We start from the raw sequence: 20,251 nt of genomic DNA, 5'->3' as shown, positions 1-20,251 counted from the left end.
ATATGCATAGAGTCTTCGCACTAAAGAAATTTTTTTGAAACGAGACTCTCTTCACCAGGTACGTCTTAGATCCGATCTTTGACATGTAAATAAATTTTAAACACGAAAAGATCTGCCTAGCATTGTTATTGTCTTCCGTTACGTGTTACGAACACCTATACGCAATCTTTCATTATATTCTAATACTTTTGTAATTTTCTCGAGAACAAGTTGTCACTAGGTTTGCAAGGATAAGGAGTAAAGTTCCATGTTCATTATATATTTATTTAGCTTCATGTACGAAATAAATGTTTTATTCATAATCAAACGATAAAAAATTATATGAAAAACAACAACACAACAACCCAATGTAATCTCACAAGTAGGGTTTGGTGAGGATAGGATATATGCATCCTTACCGCTATCCTAGAAGGGCAGATAGACTGTTTCCGATAGACCCTCGACTAAAGAAAGGATGGAAGAAGCACTGATGGCAAGAAATAGCAATACAAGATATTTAGAAAACTAAATCTAAGATATCAAAAGAGAATACGAAAGAAGTATTAATAGCAAGTAATAACAGTACGCGAATGCATTGATAGCAAACTAAGGGAGTGCTGATGGCATGTAATAACAATACAAGATATGTGGTAATAGCAAGCAAAAGATAAAAGGGATACTATACTAACACTAATACTATTGAACTAAGGAACACAAAGGGAAACACTCGACTACCTACTAGCATTCTACCCTAATTCTCAACCTCCACACCCTCTTATCAAGGGTCATGTCCTCGGTTAGCTCAAGTTGCACCATCACTACAAAAAAAATAGTTTATTTGCAGCGGTTTTATTATGGGGGTTATTATTAACCTCCCCAAATTGTATATAATTAGGGGGGTCTTATTAACCTCCGCACTGAAATTCAATTTGCAGCGTTTAGAAACCTCTGCTAGCCTTAGAAAAAATGCGCTAACAATAAAAATCTCCGCTAGCCTTTATTTTTATCTTTCCCTTTTTTTTTCCAAAAATTTCCGCTAACAATAGAAATCTCCGCTCTTCACTCTAACGATTTAGGATTCGCTTTCCAGATTCTTTCTCCTCCTGAAATGGCAAGTTCTCTTTCTCTCTTTAATCTCTCATTGTCTTTCACTCTAACGATTTAGGGTTCACTCTAAGTTGCGATTTATGTGATATCTGATTGCGAAAATATTTGTGCGAAATATTTGTGCATTGTGAAAATAGTTGCGCGAAATCAGTCTCTGCATTGCGAAAATAGTTGATATCTGATTTTAATTCCTCTAAGTTTGATATTTGTGCGATTTTAATGTGGATTTCAGCAATTACAACTCAAATTGAAGCGTGTTTGTCGCCGAATCTCCAGACAAAAGGTACAACTCAAATTGGAGTTCTCTACCCTCTCCTTCCTAATCTGTTTATATCCGATTTTAATTCCTCTAGGGTTTTGATTATGTTTTCCTAATATCTGAATTTCAGTAGTTTCTGCATATGATTTAATTTAGGTTTCTCTGCTCCAATTTCAATAATTTTTGCATGTGATTTCCTTTTTTGTTATAGAAGAAGAAGAAAGTTTTTTCCTCAACTTCAAAACTCCAGTAATTATAATATTATTGGGCAGTCATCTTATTTCTGATAGGATGAACTAAGAAGAAGAAAGCTACTAAGAAGAAGTAGACAATTCGGCTTATATAATTTTCCCTCTGTTTGTATGAAGTTGTTGAACGAATTAGAGGGTTTTTTGTGTATTTGTTTATATTTGATGGTTTAACGTCTGAACTCAATCTATGATTTGAAATTGTTAGGTGTTTGTTCTTGTTATTGTTGGGTTTTGGTAGTAATTGTTGTTGTTGTATGATTGATCAAATTGTTAGGTTTGTTATAGCATTTTATTTGAATGTAAAGTGTTATCTGTAGGTTGGCATCAGTGTTTCAGTTAGTGGAGTAAAATGTGCCTAAATAGAGCAGAATGAACACAGAAAAATACATTTGTATTTTGATAGTTTATCTTCTAAACTCATTAAATGATTGGAAAAGAAAGTATAAAGATTGAATCGTTGTTCTCATATTGTTATTGTTGTGTTTTAGTAGTAACTGGCTAATTGATGTTTATTTATGATTCAAATTGTTATATATTTCATTTAAATGCAAAGAATATCTGTATTTGAACTGTTCGACGAGGCCACCTCTGAATTAGTAAGTGAGGTTTTGAGCTGCATTTGTGTATATCTATACCTCTTGAACAAGTTCAGTAGATATAATAGGGCATATTTGGTTCACAACAGATGAAGAATTATGAGAGTAGTGATCAGTAGGGCAGTGAAAAGGGTTGTTTGTATTGGTGCTTGTGGTGGTTGTACTATGAGCATCAACAGGATATTGAGAAAAAATTTGTTGTTGGTTAATTTGGGCAAGGAGGTTTTTCTTAAGCTTCTGTCTATCTGTAGCTTTGTGGTTTTGAAACCAATAAAATACATTTTTCCCTTCAATCTTTCCATAAGAAGACTAGGTGCACCATATAGCATTAGAGCACCACTAAGTAGAAGCTAAATAATTTCCCTAATACAACCACTTCTCTGCTTATCTCATGATGTTGAAAATGAGACAAAATGATTAACAGAACAACCCAAGACACCAAGATTGACTATATCAAGATACTGATAAATATTTCCTTCTAAACAGCATTACCTCAATTTGCAGATGTAAAGCCTTCACATCTTCCACGTAGCTTAGTTAAGCTTACTTTGCTTCTTTCACAACTTGCAGTAGCAAATTTTCTTCTTTATTTCGTCATCCAATAAAAAAACAAATGAGATCCATATTTGATTCTGCCTTTGATATTGTCTCACGACTTTGAGGAAGTCAATACTAGTTCATTGTACGGTGATAATACTTTGTATTACTTTCAATATAGGCTCTAACAAAATGCAATCAGTTTCTTGTTCATTTGTGGTACTTGCTCTGTGACTTTGATTTTGCTTGTCTCATTTTGACATGTAACACTTGAAAGCATAAGTTGTTTAATATTTGTTGAGAAGCTTATTGGTTCATATTTGAACTTTTTTGTATTGAAATTTATATAGTAGTAAGGATAAATTTATGTCGAGTAAAAGTGGTAGCAGAAAAGGTTTACCACAATCAAAATGTATTAAGTATTTTGATAAAATATTTCTACTTTGCTCGCGATGCTATGGTACAACTCTTGTTGCTAGTATTATAAAATTGTTATGGATTGATCGAAAGGAATCATATAGAATCAATCCGTAGATTCGTTTATTTTGTGCAGCTTTTTTTGAATGCTGAATCTCAAAATTAAAAATGTATCCTAATTTTGTCAGTTGTTGTATTCCCTTAGTTTTGTTTGTCACCTGAAGGTATAATTGATGGAAACATAAATTATTCCAGGATTTAAAAATCTTTTCCTTCCCAATGCCTCCAATAAACAATATCTTTTCCAAATAACCAGGATCAGTGAGACCTCTTTTCACTATTACGAGTTAAATTCTCCAGTACGGAGGTAGAAGCTAAATAATCTCAATTGTGGAGTACCAAATGGAGCAGAGATATACAAATCTGTGCCTTTAGTAACATTGCGAATATCCAGGTTTTCAAGAACATTAAAGAAGAATTAGGGCAATACTCATTCTCAACCTTTTAAAACAGATTTCAAACCTTAAATTAGTCCATAAAAGAATGGCAAAACAGTTCAGATTTGGCCAAATTAATCATACCGAGAAGACCGACATGATACATGAGAGGTATATCATCAGCCTGAATTTTTCTCAGCTGCTCGATTTTGTAAATTAAGCTGTACTCTTCCCAACCAGTGAATCCTGAGATTATATCACCTGGCTTAAAGTCTGGATTATCTGAGTCTAAAACTTTGGACACACCAAATCCTTCAATTACCTTTCCAAACGTTTATAGTTAAGATTCATTGCAATAAACTTATGGCCAAGACAAAATAGGAAAAAACGTCTCCAAAATGTCAAATACTAGCATTGTGATCTTTGTACTACATCAAAGTTCAACTATAAATGCAGCTGCTACAACTGGTTTTTTTGTTGCTTAATGTGCGGTGCATGTAACGATTAGCCAGAGGGAATTCATTAGATTTGCTTTTTATGCACCGGTAGCATATGATGTTTTCGAAAGAGCAGTTTTATTTTTCTGCGATTTGTAGTTTGCCACCATCAAATACATCTGTTGGACAGTTGTATTTAACTTGTGACACGGATAGCATATAAATACAATATGTAGTTTTTCTTTTCCAAAAATAGTGGAACTATGATGCTTCAGAAATGTTCAAGAAAATAAAGATTCAACTGTATCCGTTAGATAAACGTAATTGAACTTAGGACACTTTGTATGAGCAATTAAGCATAAGTACACTAAGCATCCAGTAACACTGGAAGCAGAAGGCATTTTCACCTTTCCAGAACCAAAGAAATTATGATGACAATGACAGTGTGACAATAAAGACTCAAATAAACTTCCCACACTGAACCTTACTTATAGCTAGCCAAGAAACACATTGATATTTTCTACAGTACTCTTAGTTTAGTAGTATATATTCATCTGAATATGTTCTCATTGTTGTTCATGCTAGATAATTAGCTAACTTTACATTTCCTTTTATTTAGCTTATAAAATTGTAAAGTATGTCTCTGATCCTATAAAATTGACTGGTTACTAAATTATTTTTCCTCGTAAAAATCTTGTAGGTTATATCAAACTCTCCTGATTAGAAGAGTCCTTACTGGTGGCATACTAACCTGATTTTGGGTCATTAGCTGCACTTCTCAAAGGTTTCAGATCTTTTCAAATACTTTAAATGGATAAATCTTGGATTCGATTGCCAAGGAGCACAAATAAATATTTGTTTGGTTTGAATCAATTTTTAGATTTTGCATTTAAAAATGGAGCTATAGAAGATAGAATAAAATGTCCATGTCCTATATGTGATTTTGTAACGAGGTTGACTAGAGAGATTGTGTTCGATCATTTAATCTGCAAGCCATTCCCTCAAGATTATGTCACTTGGGTTTTTTCATGGTGAAATAAATGTGTTGCAGAACTTTAATAACATAGATGTCACTCAAGATACACTACTTCCCGAAAATCGAGTGGACTTATTGATTAATGAAGCATTTCAGGGCTTAAGACATGAGGGTATTGATGTAGGTTCATCACAAGCAGGGAGAAAAGAAGTATTAAATGATATGTCTGCTTCAAATAGTAAAGACTTTTTTGAGTTGCTTAGAGATGAAAGTCAAGAATTGTATGAAGGTTCCAAGTACTCAAAGGTAGAGTTTTTGTTAAAGTTGTATCATATAAAGAGTTTGTCTGGGCTAAGTGACAAGGGAATGACTATGATACTAGATCTATTCAGAGATGCATTTAAATTTGCAAGTATCCCTGATTCTTTTTATAAGGCCAAGAAAACCATCAAAAAACTTTGTCTTGATTATATAAAGATAGATGCTTGTCCAAATGACTGCATGTTGTACTGGGGAGATGATGCTAATGAAGAAACATGCAAGTATTGTCACATTTCTAGATGGAAGTCTAATGAGAGGGGCAACAGAAATCGCGTGCCTGCTACAAGTAAGAAGAAGAAAAAAAAGCCTGCAAAAATTTTGCGTTACTTTCCACTAAAATCAAGGTTGCAAAGACTATTCATGTGTTCTAAGACTGCAGAGCATATGAGATGGCATGTGGAGCATAGTAACAATGATAGAATAATGAGGCATCCTAGAGATGGTGAGGCATGGAAGAGGTTTGATACAATATATTCTGAATTTTCTTCTGATCCCCGAAATGTTCGATTAGGCCTAGCTAGTGATGGTTTCAATCCTTTTGGAACGATGAGTACTAATTATAACATTTGGCCAGTGGTTTTGGTTCCATATAATCTTTCACCTTGGTTGTGCGTGAAGCAACCAAATTTTATCCTCTCAATGATCATTCCGGGTCTGCGTACGACGAGTAATAATATAGATGTATACTTACAACCCCTTATTAAGGAGTTGAATGAGTTGTGGTGTGGAAACTTGTGATTCATCGAAGAATGAAATATTTAGAATGTGAGTAGCTCTTATGTGGACAGTCAGTGATTTTCCTGGTCTTGATATCTTATCACATACTAATTTTGCATGCCCCTCTTGTAATTTTGACTAAGAACCTTGTCGACTTCCTCATAGTAGAAAATGTTGCTTTATTGGTCATCGTCAATTTTTGGCAAGAAATCACAAATTTAGATTGATGAGGCATCGTTTTTTTGGAGATGTGGAGGAGAGGAATTTGCCGAGGAAGTTATCAGAATCAGACATTTTGCAACAAGTGAAAGAAATCTTTGTTACATTTGGAAGAACAGTAGAGTTGAATGCTAGAAAGAAAGAAATAAACAAAGAAAAAATGGGGAAGGTGCAACCCAGTAGTGGAGGAAAAAAAAGCATATTCTTCAATCTTCCATATTGGGAATTCAACTCGTTATGCCATAATTTGGACGTCATGCACATCGAGAAGAATATGTTTGACAATATTATATAATGCGTGATCTTTGGCCAGATAAGAAAGAGAATTGTCGCCTTGCTGCATTTGCAATTCCAAAAGAGAAGAGAGTCACCTTCCTTAAAATATTAAAGAATATTTCGATGCCGGATGGTTACTCAAGTAATATCTCTGATTGTATTGACCTGGATCAGAAGAGGATCTTCGGATTAAAAAGTCATGATTTTTACATCATCATGGAACAATTATTGCCTGTTGCAATTCGAAATGTGCTTCCGAATGAGGTTGTTGCAGTCTTGGTAGAGTTTTCTTCCTTTTTTAAAAATCTTTGTTTGAAAAGTTTGAGCCTATCTGCCCTAGAGAAGCTACAAGATCGGATTGTACTCACACTTTGTCACTTAGAGATTTTGTTCACTCCATTTTTCTTCACTGCCATGGTTCATTTAACTATTAATCTAGTAGATGAAGTGATACAAGGTGGTCCAGTACATTATCAATGGATGCATTTTGTTGAAAGGTAAAAATTTGTTATTTCATAACATTCTTTAGATCAAACTTTTAATATTAATTCAAATTGAATGCTTGTTCTAATATTATTTCATTTTCATTATAGTTTGTTAGGTCATTTCAAGTCTCTTGTAGGGAACAAAGCACAACCAGAAGGTTCTATTGCTGAAGGTTATATTGTTGAAGAAGCTCTGACTCTCTGTTCTCATTATTTTGAGGGTATCGAGTCAAGGATAAATAGGCCTAACATGTAAACGATGAGCTAAATCATAATAAGGCTTCTGAAGTATCATCTTTGTTCCCTCAACAAGGTAAACCTATTGGAGGCTCCACAATATTTCCGTTGTCTCCTTTGGAGAAGATTCAAGCTCATAGATACGTGTTACTTAATTGCGCAGCAGTAAAACTATTTATTGAGTAAGAAAGTTTATTGTAATTTATTTTTTAGTAAAATTTTTAAAGTGAAATGATTAAATTAATATAGATGGTTCCTCTGTAGTGAATTTAGGAACTACATTAAAAGGAATTCAAGAGGTCGAAGACCTTCTATAACAGAGGTAGAGAGAAGAGTTAATAAAGCGTTTCCTGATTGGTTTCCAAAACGAGTGAGTGAATAGTATTGCTAATATCTGTTTATGTATAAGTTGTATTAATTTAGATTATTTAATAGAAATAATTTTGTTTGTGCAGATCATGAATCCAGATATATCAAATACAATATCTACTGATTTGGAGTTCTTAGCACAATGTCCAATGCCAGATGCAAGAAGGTTTACTGCATATAACATTAATGGATTCAAGTTTCGGACTGTATCTAGAGAACAAGGATTGAAAACTCAAAACAGTAGAGTTTTTCTTACCTGTAACACCTCTTGTATTGCATCTAATGCTGATAAAAATGCAACACAAGCAGAGTTGCCATATTATGGGAAGTTTGAAGACATAATTAAGCTCAATTATTATGGATGGTTTATAATTGTTCTCTTCAAATGCCAATGGGCTGACACTACTCGAGATGAATGGTTCAAAATAGATGTTTGGAAATTTAATTGTGTTAATTTTTCTAGATTGATTCACACGGGTAATCGTAAGGACCATGATCCTTATATTGAAGCGTCTCAAGCAAATATGGTCTACTATGTTGATGATGAAACTGATAAAGAATGGAGTGTTGCTATGCATCTAAAGCCAAGAGATTTGTTTGACATAGGAGATGTTGATGAAGAAGAAATTACGAGAATGAGCCATACCAACAACAAGAATTGGAACAATTTTTTGATGTTAATTATGAGAATATCCAAGTTGCAATAGAGGAGCATATGTCTCACTAGGAATTAGGCTATTTTATATTAGTGATAAAGATAATTTTCTAAGTACTGGATGTTAATTTTCTACATTTGTGGCAAGCTCTTAGTTTCTTCAAGTTTAAAACGTTATAGTATAGAAACTATTGCAAGGTATGATCGAGATTGCAAGTAACTAGATTATTTGATTGTTTCGTCGTAGCACTAATTCTACATGATTCTATTAATTAGGTACTTCAAAAGTGCTTAATTGCAAATCTCATTGCTCTCTATAGAGCAACTAATATGGTGATTGTATGACTCTTGTACAAAAAAATTTGTAATTAGATTGTTCAATCTTTCATTATTCTGGTATATAGTTTCACGCAGTTTATTTTATTGATTCCAGATATGCCAAGGGCCAAGCGTTACCAGAACTTGCAAAAGTCAGTTCAGCCAGCATCTACTTCATAAGGTGTAGCACAACCTTTATAAACAATTGAATCAACACCTTCACATCTTGATAATACGCGACAGTTGGTATCATTTTGTCACGATCATAAAACGGACCCGGTCGTGATGGCATCTATCGTGAAACTAGGCCAACCGACACAAACCCCCAAATAAAATAAATAGTTATAACTCGTTTAGAGTCATTAATAAGCTAAAAATCCTAAAATATAGAGTACAATAGAACAATGCGGACACAAACACAGCCCGACATCGGGGTGTCACCAGTCATGAGCATCTACAATTCTTCGAAGAGTATGAAAAGACAATGTAGTGTGATACAAAGCTAGTACAAAGTGAAATAAAGATAGGAAGGAGAAGCGCTGGGCTGCGAACACCGAGTAGCTACCTAGTCAACTCCTAACAAGCCTGCTGGAAAGCAAATCAGCACTTGCTAGCGTGACCCGAGACTCCTGGATCTGCACACAGGGTGCACGGAGTAATGTGAGTACACCAACTTAGTAAGTAATAAAAGTAAAGGCAGCTGAGCGATAAGAAAACACGTTAGACACAACATAATGCTACAACAAAATAGTATAAAATCAGAACAATGCAGTAAAAGAGTAAAAGCTCGTAAAAACACTTTAGTTCAATAAAAACCTCTTTAAAACATCCTTCAGTAGTTCAAACAAGTGATGAAAATGTAGAGAAAAGGATAGAAACATAAATCAGCTCCTCGGGCAAAATACCAACAGATCCAGCCCCTCAGGCTACCTCACAATCACTCGTATCAGCCCCTCCGGCAACAACATGAAACAACAACGGCCCCTCGGGCAATATCACATCTCACACTGGGTACCCGCACTCACTAGAGGTGTGCAGACTCTGGAGAGGCTCCTACAGCTCAAGCGCTATATCAATCCATCTCGTGGCATAATTAATCTGGCCCTCGGCCTCATAATCATGAATCGGTACAACACTGCTGCGGCGCGCAGCCCGATCCCATAATATCCTTACAATACAAGCCCTCGGCCTCACTCAGTCAGAAATTTCTCAAGCCACTCGGGCACAGTAAAACATGATGTTCAGCCCAAAATATCATTTAAAATGTCAAAACGGAGTAAATATGGTTGAGTTATGAAAACAGTAGAATACAACATGACTGAGTACAAATATGAAGTCAAAACAGTAAGGAATAGTAGTAAAAATATCCTAAGGTTCCAAAATAGTTGGCACGAGACCCAAATATGGCATTCAGCCCAAAACATGACGATACTTTCAAAAACACAATGATAGCAAACGGTTTTCAATCAAATACGCAGTTTAACAGTCATACAGGGCGGACTAAGTCACAATCCCCAACAGTGCACAACCCCTCGCTCGTCATCTAGCGTGTGCGTCACCTCAAAGTAGCACAACAATGTGAAATATGAGGTTTCATACCCTCAGGACAGCATTTACAATCATTGCTTACCTCTATCCGGTCCAAACTCTATCCCGCGATGCCTTTGCCCCTCGAATCGGCCTTCGGATGCTCCAAATCTAACCAAAACAGATTCATACCATCAAAAATATGCTAAGGGAACAAAGTCCACTCAAAAATAACCCATTTACATCAAAAATCCCGAAATTGGCCAAACCCGACCCCCGGGCCCACGTTTCGGATTCTGACAAAAATCACAATACTAGAATCCTTACACTCTTACGAGTTCATACATACCAAGAATACCAAAATCCGACCATAAATGACCCCTCAAATTTCTAGATTTAGTTCTCCAATTTTCAAGCCCTAACTTCCAATTTTAGGCTTTAGATTCCACAAATGTCATATTTAATTAGGTATAAATCACAATAGGATCGAATATTAAGTCCGTAAATCTTACCTCCAAGTGTTTCCCTTTGATTCCCTCTTCAATTTTCCTCAAGAAGCTCCAAAATCGAGTCAAAAATGGTGAACTATGGCCTAAATCGCGAAAGTGGTCTTTTAAACATTCTGCCCAGCGATTCAAATTCCTTCTTCGGGAACACGGTCAATGCCTCGCATTCGCGAAGCACAAAATCCGCTTTCGATCAAAAAATCTATCAAATCTCGTTCGAATGACCTGAAATTTTGCACACACGTCACAAATGACACAGCAGACCTACTTCAACTTTCGGAATTTCATTCCGACCCCTATATCAAAATCTCACCTATCAACCGGAAAACGCCAAAATTCCAATTTTGCCAATTCAAGTCTAAACCTACTCCAGACCTCCAAAATATATTCCGATCACGCTCCTAAGTCCCAAATCATCTCCCTAAGTTATATGAATCATCGGAATTCACATCCGAGCCCTTTTTCACAGAAGTCAACATTCGGTTGACTTTTTCAACCTAAGCTTACTCAAAAGAGACTAAGTGTCTCATTCCTTTCCAAAACCTGTCTGAACCCGAACCAACCAACCTGATATCACCTAATACAGCTGAACAAGACAATAAGAAGCAGAAATAGGAGAAACAAAGCGGTAACTTATGAAACGACCGGTCGGGTCGTTGCATCCTGCCCCTCTTAAACAAACGTTCGTCCTAGAATGGGTCAAGAAACATACCTGAAGCCTCAAATAGGTAAGGATATCTGCTCCACATCTCCAGTTCGGTCTCCCAGGTAGCCTCCTCTACGGGCCGATATCTCCACTGCACTTTCACTGAAACTATATTCTTTGATCTCAACTTTCAAACCTAATGCTCCAAAATAGCTACTGGCTCCACATCATAAGTCAAATCATCATCTAATTGAACCGTGCTAAAATCCAAAACATGAGACGGATCACCAATATACTTCCAGAGCATAGAAACATGAAATACCATATGCACACTCGACAAGCTAGGTGGCAAAGCAAGCTCATAAGCCACCTTTCCAATCCTTCGAAGCACCTCAAAAGGCCAATGCACCGAGGACTCAATTTACCCTTCTTCCCAAATCTCATAACACCTTTCATGGGCAAAACCTTCAACTGAACCTTCTCATCAACCATGTAGGACACTTTCCGAACCTTTCTGTCAGCATAACTCTTTTGTCTCGACTGCGTTGTACGAAGCCTCTCCTGAATCACCTTCACCTTGTCTAAAGCATCGTACACCAAGTCTGTACCGAGTAGCCTAGCCTCACCCAGCTAAAACCAACCAACCGGAGATCTACATCGTCTCCCATACAAAGCCTCATATGGAGCCATCTGAATACTCAACTGATAACTATTGTTATAAGCAAACTCTGTGAGCAGTAGAACTGATCCTATGACCCTCCAAAATCAATGACACAAATGCGCAACATGTCCTCCAATATCTGAATAGTGCGCTCGGACTGCCCGTCCATCTGAGGGTGAAAAGTGGTGCTCAACTCAACCTGAGTACCCAACTCTCGCTGTCCAGACCTCCAAAACTGTGAAGTAAACTAAGTACCTCTATCTAAAATGATGGAAACTGGGACACCATGCAAACGAACAATCTCCCGGATATATATATCTGCCAACCGCTCTTAAGAATAGGTAGTACACACAGGAATGAAGTGCATGGATTTGGTCAACCGATCCACAATCACCCAGATAGCATCGAACTTCCTCAAAGTCCGTGGGAGCCCAACTACAAAGTCCATGGTGATCCGCTCCCACTTCCACTCTGGAATATCCATCTGCTGAAGCAAGCCACCCGGTCTCCGATGCTCATATTTCACCTGTTGACAATTGAGACACCGAGCTACAAATCCTACAATGTCCTTCTTCATTATCCTCCACCAATAATGTTGTCTCAGATCCTGATACATCTTCGCAGCACCCGGATGAATAGAATACCGTGAGCTATGAGCCTCCTCTAGAATCAATTCCCGAAGTCCATCTACATTGGGCATGCATATCCGGCCCTGCATCCTCAATACCCCATCATCACCAATAGTCACATCTCTGGCATCGTCGTGCTGAACTCTATCTTTAAGGACAAGCAAATGAGGATTATCATACTGGCGCTCTCTGATGCGATCAAATAAGGAAGACCGAGAAATCACAAAAGCCAATACCCAACTGGGCTCCGAAATATCTAACCTCACAAACCGATTGGCTAAGGCCTGAACATCAACTACAAAAGGTCTCTCCCCAATAGGAATATACGCCAAACTCCCCACACTCACCGCCTTCCTACTCAAGGCATCGACCACCACATTGGCCTTTCCCGGATGGTACAAGATAGTAATATCATAGTCCTTAAGCAGCTCCAACCATCTCCGCTGTCTCAAATTGAGATCCTTCTACTTGAACAAGTGCTGGAGGCTACGATGATCAGTAAACACCTCACAAGACACACCATACAAATAATGTCTCAAGATCTTCAATGCGTGAACAATGGCAACCAACTCCAAATCATGAAAAGGATAGTTCTTCTCATGGGGCTTCAATTGACGAGAAGCATAAGCAATAACTCTACCATCCTGCATCAACACACACCCAATACCAACTCTCAAAGCATCACAATACACGGTATATGAACCTAAAGCTGATGACAAAACTAACACTGGAGCTGTGGTCAATGCAGTCTTGAGCTTCTGAAAGCTCTCCTCACACTCATACGACCACCTGAATAGAGCACCCTTTTGAGTCAACTTGGTCAAGGGTGATTCTATAGATGAAAATCCCTGAACAAACTGACATTAATAACCCGCCAAACCAAGAAAGCTGTGAATCTCTGTGGCTGAGGACGGTCTGGGCCAACTCTGAACCGCCTCTATCTTCTTCAGATCAACCTGAATACCCTCACTGGACACCACAAGCCCCAAGAATGCCACTGAACTAAGCCAAAACTCACACTTGGAGAACTTTGCATAAAGCTTCTCCTCCCTCAATCTCTGCAACACAACTCTCAAATGCTCCGCGTGCTCCTCCTGACTACGCAAGTATACCAGAATATCATCAATGAAAACTATGAAAAACGAGTCGAGATAAGGTCGAAACACGTTGTTCATCAAATGCATGAACGCTGCTGGGGCATTGGTCAGCCCGAAAGACATCACCAGGAACTCATAATGACCATATCGGCTCCTAAAAGCTTTCTTCAGAATATCCGAGTCCCTGATCTTCAGCTGGTGATACCCTAAATGAAGATCAATCTTGGAGAACACTCTCGCTCCCTGAAGCTGGTCAAACAAATCATCGATACGAGGTAAAGGATACTTGTTCTTGATTGTTACTTTGTTCAATTGCCTGTAATCAATGCACATCCTCATCGTGCCATCATTCTTTTTCACAAATAGAACATGCGCACCCCAAGGCGACACACTAGGCCGAATGAAACCCTTATCAAGGAGTTCCTGAAGCTTCTCCTTCAACTCCTTCAACTCCACTAGTACCATACGATACGGTGGAATAGAAATGGGCTGAGTGCCCAGCACCAGATCTCCTCCTTAATTCTTTGGAGGTGACGCTCAGCCAAAGATAACTGGGCTCGAGCAATATCTTTCTCCGAGGTGAGGCGGTCCATGTTCTACTTCTACCCCAAAGTCTCTACCTCCTACATCTTGGCCTCCTCGCGAAGCTGCTGGATCTTTTTGGCCTTCTTCTAAACCTGCAGGATCAAAGTATTAGTTGTCATCCCCGAATCAATACATCGAACTTCTACGAAAACTCTTTATTACCTGTTCGGTTAGGTCGGTCTACTCTTTGTGAGCTTTGGCCAGTTAAGCTCAGAGGTCCTTGATCTCCTTTTCTTTTTGCCCTCTGAAGAGTTTGAGGGAATCTCTCTCCTCTGTGAGCATTTTGAGATCGGCTTCACATCGGTTCAGCTCAAACTAGGAATTGGAAAATGCTTCCCGATTAAGCGTCATGGCCTATGTAGGAAAAAAGAAAATTAGGCAAAAGGAAATAAAGGCAAATGTAAAACTAATAATAGGAGATGAAGTCTACCTGGTTTAGAAGTCGCTGAGCCTCATCAAAAATGATCGATGCATCCTGGTCGAAAACATCTTCGACCCCCGTGAAGTAGCCACGGAATAAGTCCACCCCTTCATGGGCTATTCCCACGTCGGGGGTCTCCATAGCCTAGACTTCCTGAATTTGCCCCTCAAAAAATATGGGGAAGAGAGGTGAATCACCAATATCAATTGCCCCGAGCGAGGCACTTGGGGCATTCTCTCCTTTTCGGAGGGACTTGGAACCGGACCCTTCAGGCACACCCGCCAATTGTTCGTCACGGGGGGAAATATCTTCAACATCCGATGACTCGGGGACATTGCTCGAACCATCTTCCGAGATCTCCTCGGTCCGAAGCTGAGCCTCCTCGACTATCACCGGCTCAACTGCCTTTGAGGCTTTGGCGCTCCCCCTCTTTCGAGCCAACAGCTCATAGTCAACATCTTCTTTCTCCTCTTCTTTATCTTATAGTCGCTGGGCTATGTCGGCAGGCAGAGCGGCGGTGTCATTCTTCGACTTACGATCTTTGCTCTTTTTAGGCTTCAGAGTCTCAGAGGTTGAGACTCTTTTTCTTTTCTTCTCCTTCGATGGCTTCGGGATCGGGGGCGGAACCTCCTCTTCCCCGGATGGGAGCCTTATGATGGCATCTTTCCCAAGGCCTATATGAAAAGAAATCAAGTAAACATAATAGGAAAAAACATTTTAAAGTCATCAGATACATGAAGAAAAGGCTTACCGTGATTTTTGGCCTCCCATCGGCCCCTTGATAAATCGCGCCACGAGCGCTCAGCATACAAGGAGGTCAAAGCTAGGGTCCGAACCCAGCTCTCGAGGTCCGGAATCGCACCAGGCATCCAAGCGACTACTACATCACAAAAAATGAGGTTAGTAAAAAGAAGTAAAGGAAACGAAACGGTGAATAAAAGCCAAAGGAAGGATCGAACTTATGCTCCATATTCCACTTCTCGGGAAATGGCATCTTCTCGGCCGGAATTAGGTCGGAAGTTTCCACTCGAACAAATCGACCCATCCACCCTCAATCCTTGTCCTCGTCTATGCTCGAGAACAACACCTTGTTGGACCGATGTTGAAGCTTTATCAACCCATCTCGAAAAAGATGGGGCCTATATAGCATGATGAGGTGGTCGAGGGTGAAAGGCGTCCCTTATTTTTTGCTCGCGAAAAATCGAAGAAAAATGACAATCCGCCAAAAGGAAGTGTGGATCTGGCCTAGGGTTATTTGGTATTGACGACATAAGTCGATGATAACGGGATCGACAGGACCCAACGTGAAAGGATAAGTGTAAACACTCAGAAACCCTTCCACATGGGTAGTAATGTCTTCCTCTAGAGACAGAATCACCACCTCTTTCTTCTCCCAGTGGTAGTCCTCCTTGACCTGCTCGAGGTTGCTCTCTGTTATCGAGCACATGTACCTAGACATCGGCTCATACTGGCCAAGGACAAAAGAAGTTTTCTCGACTTTGAAGTCGGAAGAAAGATCACATCCATCTCAGGAATGTATTCCTTAGGGCGCGGCTCCACCGGTGTTTTATCGTCGGTTGGCCGCAATGAAGAAGCCTTTTTCCTTTTGAGGAATGGTTTTGAATATTTTTGTCATTTTTATATGAATTCAGAGAAAGAAGAAGATCACATTTGTAGTTTTGGAGAAAGGTTGGTAATGAGGCCTAGAAACTATGCAAGAATAGAGAGGCTTAATTGGATGTGAAGAACTTTGAAGGATTACAGAAAGACTTGAAAAACTCAGAGGGGTTTTGAAGATTGGGGCAAGAAAAATTCAAAGTAAAAGTTTAAAGAAATGAGAGGGAGACCTATTTAAGGATTCACGGCGATGGTTCAAAGGCACTAGTGGCCGACCGCCATCTGACAGTCATTAATGATTTTGGAAACTGTACCGACGGGACGTTTCGGTCGCTTACGTCACAAGGATGACGTCATGATGGATCGAGGTACAAAATCGAAGGCTCAATTCGTTTCTTCTCATTACATTCCAAGAAATGAGGGGACTATCTGTATACGGTTAAAACCGGGCCTACCCGATTATTCTATTTGATCGAGATAAGGGAACTGCATCGAGGGGTAGCCTGGTAACGAATCAAACTAGAGCACGAAGATGAGGCATCGAGTCCGAGGATCGAGGTGCCTGCCGAGATCGAGGTCAACGACGACCAAGACCAGATGTGACAGACTTCGAACAAAGCATAGTAACGGAAAGACGAGATATCCGTGACTGACCGGAGATCATGGCGTAAATCTCGAAATAGGTCAAATCAAGGGCGGTTATTTAGTTAATCATGGGATTTACTTCTATAATTAGAATTGTATCATAACTAGGACTTCTCTGCTATATAAAGAGGGCCCTAATTATTTTATAACCATCTTACATTCACGAATATCAAAACAATATAATATTTCTCAGCTTACTTTCTTGTTCATCAGCTTATTGTGCCTTTAACTATTCTTGCATAACTAGCTCAAGGGTGTCCGAGCTCGAGGGCTCTGTCCAAACGCTGGTTTGCTTTATATTATTATCAATTTGCATCACTTATCTTTACGTTTATCAATTAGTATTAGGTGAAATCACATATCCTTAAAATCATATTATATGATTAATTATTATCTAATTTTTAGGGTAAATACATATATTAAGAATTTATTTAATTGACACATCGGATTGATTATTTTCTTTTTCGCTTAAATATAGACGATGGTTGAGAGTAAATGCGTGCCCTTTGTCCCCAAATGGAACTTAGGTGATATAAGTGTTGTGTTGTCCCAATTTTGCTGATATAGCGCGGGCAACAATCCACCTGTTACGTTTAATACAGTAATTTCAAAAGAGAAGCAATATCAAATTTTGGCGTCTAAAATCTCAATTGCAATTGGTTATTAAAAGCACTAAATTTTTTATACGTCAGAGTTTTAGTGGTTAAATAATTCAATTGAATCTATATGTCACTGATTTAAATAGTATATGCAATGCATATTACTAGTAAAATAAAGGAGGACAACTTTTCTAAAAAGGAGAAAAGGAGACATGAGTTGATGTTGGAAAAGCAAAAAGATTGATAGAGAGGGATAAAGTAGTGACTTTGGCTTGACTTGGTTTGGATTTTGGAGGTTCCAATAAAACTTTTGAAAATTCATTGTAAATTGAAAAGAAAACAAAAGAGTGGTGGGGCAATCCATACAGAAACAAAAGCTGTAAAGGGAGGGGGCAGATTTTTATACAACTTGGGCACCACCATTTCACCCTAATTAGATTTACATTATCGACAACGTGTGAGGCACCTATATATATTGGGTTTATATATGTATAGTTAAAATATTTGAAATGTATATTTACATTAAGTTTTCACGTATTGTTGTCACAAATTAGTCAATAAAATTGTACATCAAAAATTACAACAGCTTAGAATTCTAAATCCGCTTTTGTTGACATGATTGGGTTTTTTGTTCTGTTGCAATATGCGACTTAGATTACGGAAATTGGGCTCCATTTATGCCATCAAAGAACTCCTTATGTGGATTGGCACTTTACCAAACAAGTAAGACCATTTCTGTCCACACTAAAAGGGAAGCTGACAAATAAAGGAATGCAGGGTGGGTAGAATAATGCACCATTATGCACCTTTCTACTTTTTCTAAATTATTCTTTAAATTTCTTTTAAAAGTTTGGAAATCAATCAAATTGAAAGGTAAATAAAGAAGTAAATGATGAATATGAATTTCTAAAGTACTTTGTCTATTCCAATTTTCATGCTCAGCTAAGCTTTAAATCGTATAAGTGAGTGGGAGTAGGGAAGCAGGAAGAACAAATCATGAGTCAAAAGTTAAAAAGAATTTCAAGTACATGCTTTCTCATCATATATTCTTTTTCTACTTGCCACCTACCAGCATAACAAGCACAATCTTAACACTCAACTTTTTCCTTTCGTTTTTTTGGTTCAGTAGGTCACGGATATTGTGGATGGACCATAAGTTTGATTGGAAAAGATGAAAAGTAATATTAAGTTAATTTGTAGTTGAGACCAGATGTCCAGGTGAATATTATCTTCCCCTTTTGAGTAATATTCTCTGTGTGAAAGTAAATTATAGGGACACTATAAACTTGTCAATTTATGGGAATAAACGGAAGGATCAATATAGTAAAATGATAAATCACACACGTGCAACCAACAAAAGCTTTAAGTTTATTGATACTGATAGGAGTTTCTTTTACACAATAGATGTAAATATAAAAATTTTGGAAAAAAGAAGAAAAAACTACATACGCATAGGGATACTTTTGGAAAAAAGAAGAAAAAACTACATACGCATAGGGATACTGCATACATTGGAGTTTGGGCTACAACTCTCATAAGGCCCAAATCCAGCACTTGCGATCTGTCAATGGTTCAAAAATAGCCAGATTTACAAGTGATCGTTCAAAAATAGTCACAGTTTCAAAAGTAATCGAAATTTAGCCACTTTATATAAAGATAAATCTGAACGAAAGTACTGGGCAAAATCCAGAAAAATACTCCAGCATAATATACTGGAGTTCCAGTATAATATACCGGTCCAGCATAATATACTGGAGTTTGGAGCACTGATGCTCCAGTCTCCAGTATATTATACTGGAGCCAGCAAAGTATACATTATAATATGCTGAAAGTTCATACACAAGTGCATCAAATTCCAGCATATTATGCTGGACCGGTCTCTATTGCAGCAAAATAGTGGTTATTTTTTAATGACTTGGCAAACGCTGGCTATTTTTGAATGTCCAGTCTGAAAATTGGCTAGATCCTGCAATTTTAACTATTGTTTAGATGGACTAAGGCACAAACACTGATAGTTGGTCGGATGTAAATCTATGAATACCACCAACCCTAGCATGCAATACTCTGCAGCTCACATGCTACATTTTATCCCACATCGCAAGAAGTAATCAGTTATTGGCACTTTATAATGCTCCTTTGCCCAAACAAAGGGCACGAACTTACTTGAACAGAATCTGTTCTATAGGCTCGTACCACTGTATCCTTGAGTTCTAAGGAGACAGAAAATCAAGTCTGGTTGATGAAGTATGGCTATGAGTCCAGAGCGTGATTAATAGCTTCCTATGGTCCCTAGTGGCCATGGAGCTGTAGAGGATCGTTCTTAGCTCTATTTGCAGGCCTGAGATGGCCTCATAGCTGTCTGACAGACTCATTATCTTTTTTGCTCTATTTTCTTTTTCAATTCACCTGCAACAGACAGATGCTTAAACGAAGAATATCAAATGACCGCCTCTTTTTTCGTCTGCAAATTTGAAAAGCATGAGCTGGGAATCTGTAGCACTGACTCTTTCATCGCCTCAATTTGGAAACTAGGAAGAGTTGCTCTAAATCAATTTTGAGCATGTTAGAATTTTAGGAGTCGTATGAACATGGATGAAAAAACTAAGAAACCAAAAAATAGGGTAAAGAAGCTATTATCCATTGGTTATGTTCAACAATTATACTATCCCTTCAATCCTCAACCAAGAAAAAGAAGTGAAGAATTACTGAGCAAAACGTTAAACCA

General features: G+C 38.1%; 2 protein-coding genes and 1 non-coding gene across 3 annotated transcripts; all 3 read left to right on the top strand.

Annotated features, from left to right (window-relative positions):
• Positions 1–476: 476 nt before the first annotated feature.
• Positions 477–7,265, top strand: LOC107762510 (uncharacterized). The gene is made up of 4 exons (XM_075249817.1): positions 477–1,090; positions 1,319–1,369; positions 4,721–7,026; positions 7,123–7,265. The coding sequence occupies exon 3, from the start codon at positions 5,030–5,032 to the stop codon at positions 6,053–6,055; it is 1,026 nt and encodes a 341-aa protein (XP_075105918.1). The 5' UTR covers positions 477–1,090; positions 1,319–1,369; positions 4,721–5,029; the 3' UTR covers positions 6,056–7,026; positions 7,123–7,265.
• Positions 7,265–8,386, top strand: LOC107762508 (uncharacterized). Its single transcript, XM_016580868.2, has 3 exons — positions 7,265–7,433; positions 7,516–7,621; positions 7,707–8,386. Exon 3 carries the CDS (start codon positions 7,710–7,712, stop codon positions 8,325–8,327), a length of 618 nt encoding a protein of 205 aa, XP_016436354.1. The 5' UTR covers positions 7,265–7,433; positions 7,516–7,621; positions 7,707–7,709; the 3' UTR covers positions 8,328–8,386.
• An 11,293-nt stretch (positions 8,387–19,679) lies between these two features.
• On the top strand, positions 19,680–19,895 carry LOC142179711 (small nucleolar RNA U3). Its single transcript, XR_012708254.1, has one exon. It is a non-coding gene; the product is annotated as a small nucleolar RNA U3 (small nucleolar RNA).
• The last annotated feature ends 356 nt before the right edge of the window (positions 19,896–20,251 follow it).

Source organism: Nicotiana tabacum, chromosome 3 (assembly GCF_000715075.1).
Source record: "Nicotiana tabacum cultivar K326 chromosome 3, ASM71507v2, whole genome shotgun sequence".
NCBI lineage: Eukaryota > Viridiplantae > Streptophyta > Magnoliopsida > Solanales > Solanaceae > Nicotiana > Nicotiana tabacum.
The sequence above is the reverse complement of the archived record's forward strand: the minus strand, read 5'-3'. Positions and strand labels throughout refer to the sequence as shown.

Bases quoted from the DNA above. Each gene is read 5' to 3' on its own strand.
- LOC107762510 (XM_075249817.1), top strand. From the start codon at position 5,030: ATGTCACTTGGGTTTTTTCATGGTGAAATAAATGTGTTGCAGAACTTT.
- LOC107762508 (XM_016580868.2), top strand. From the start codon at position 7,710: ATGAATCCAGATATATCAAATACAATATCTACTGATTTGGAGTTCTTA.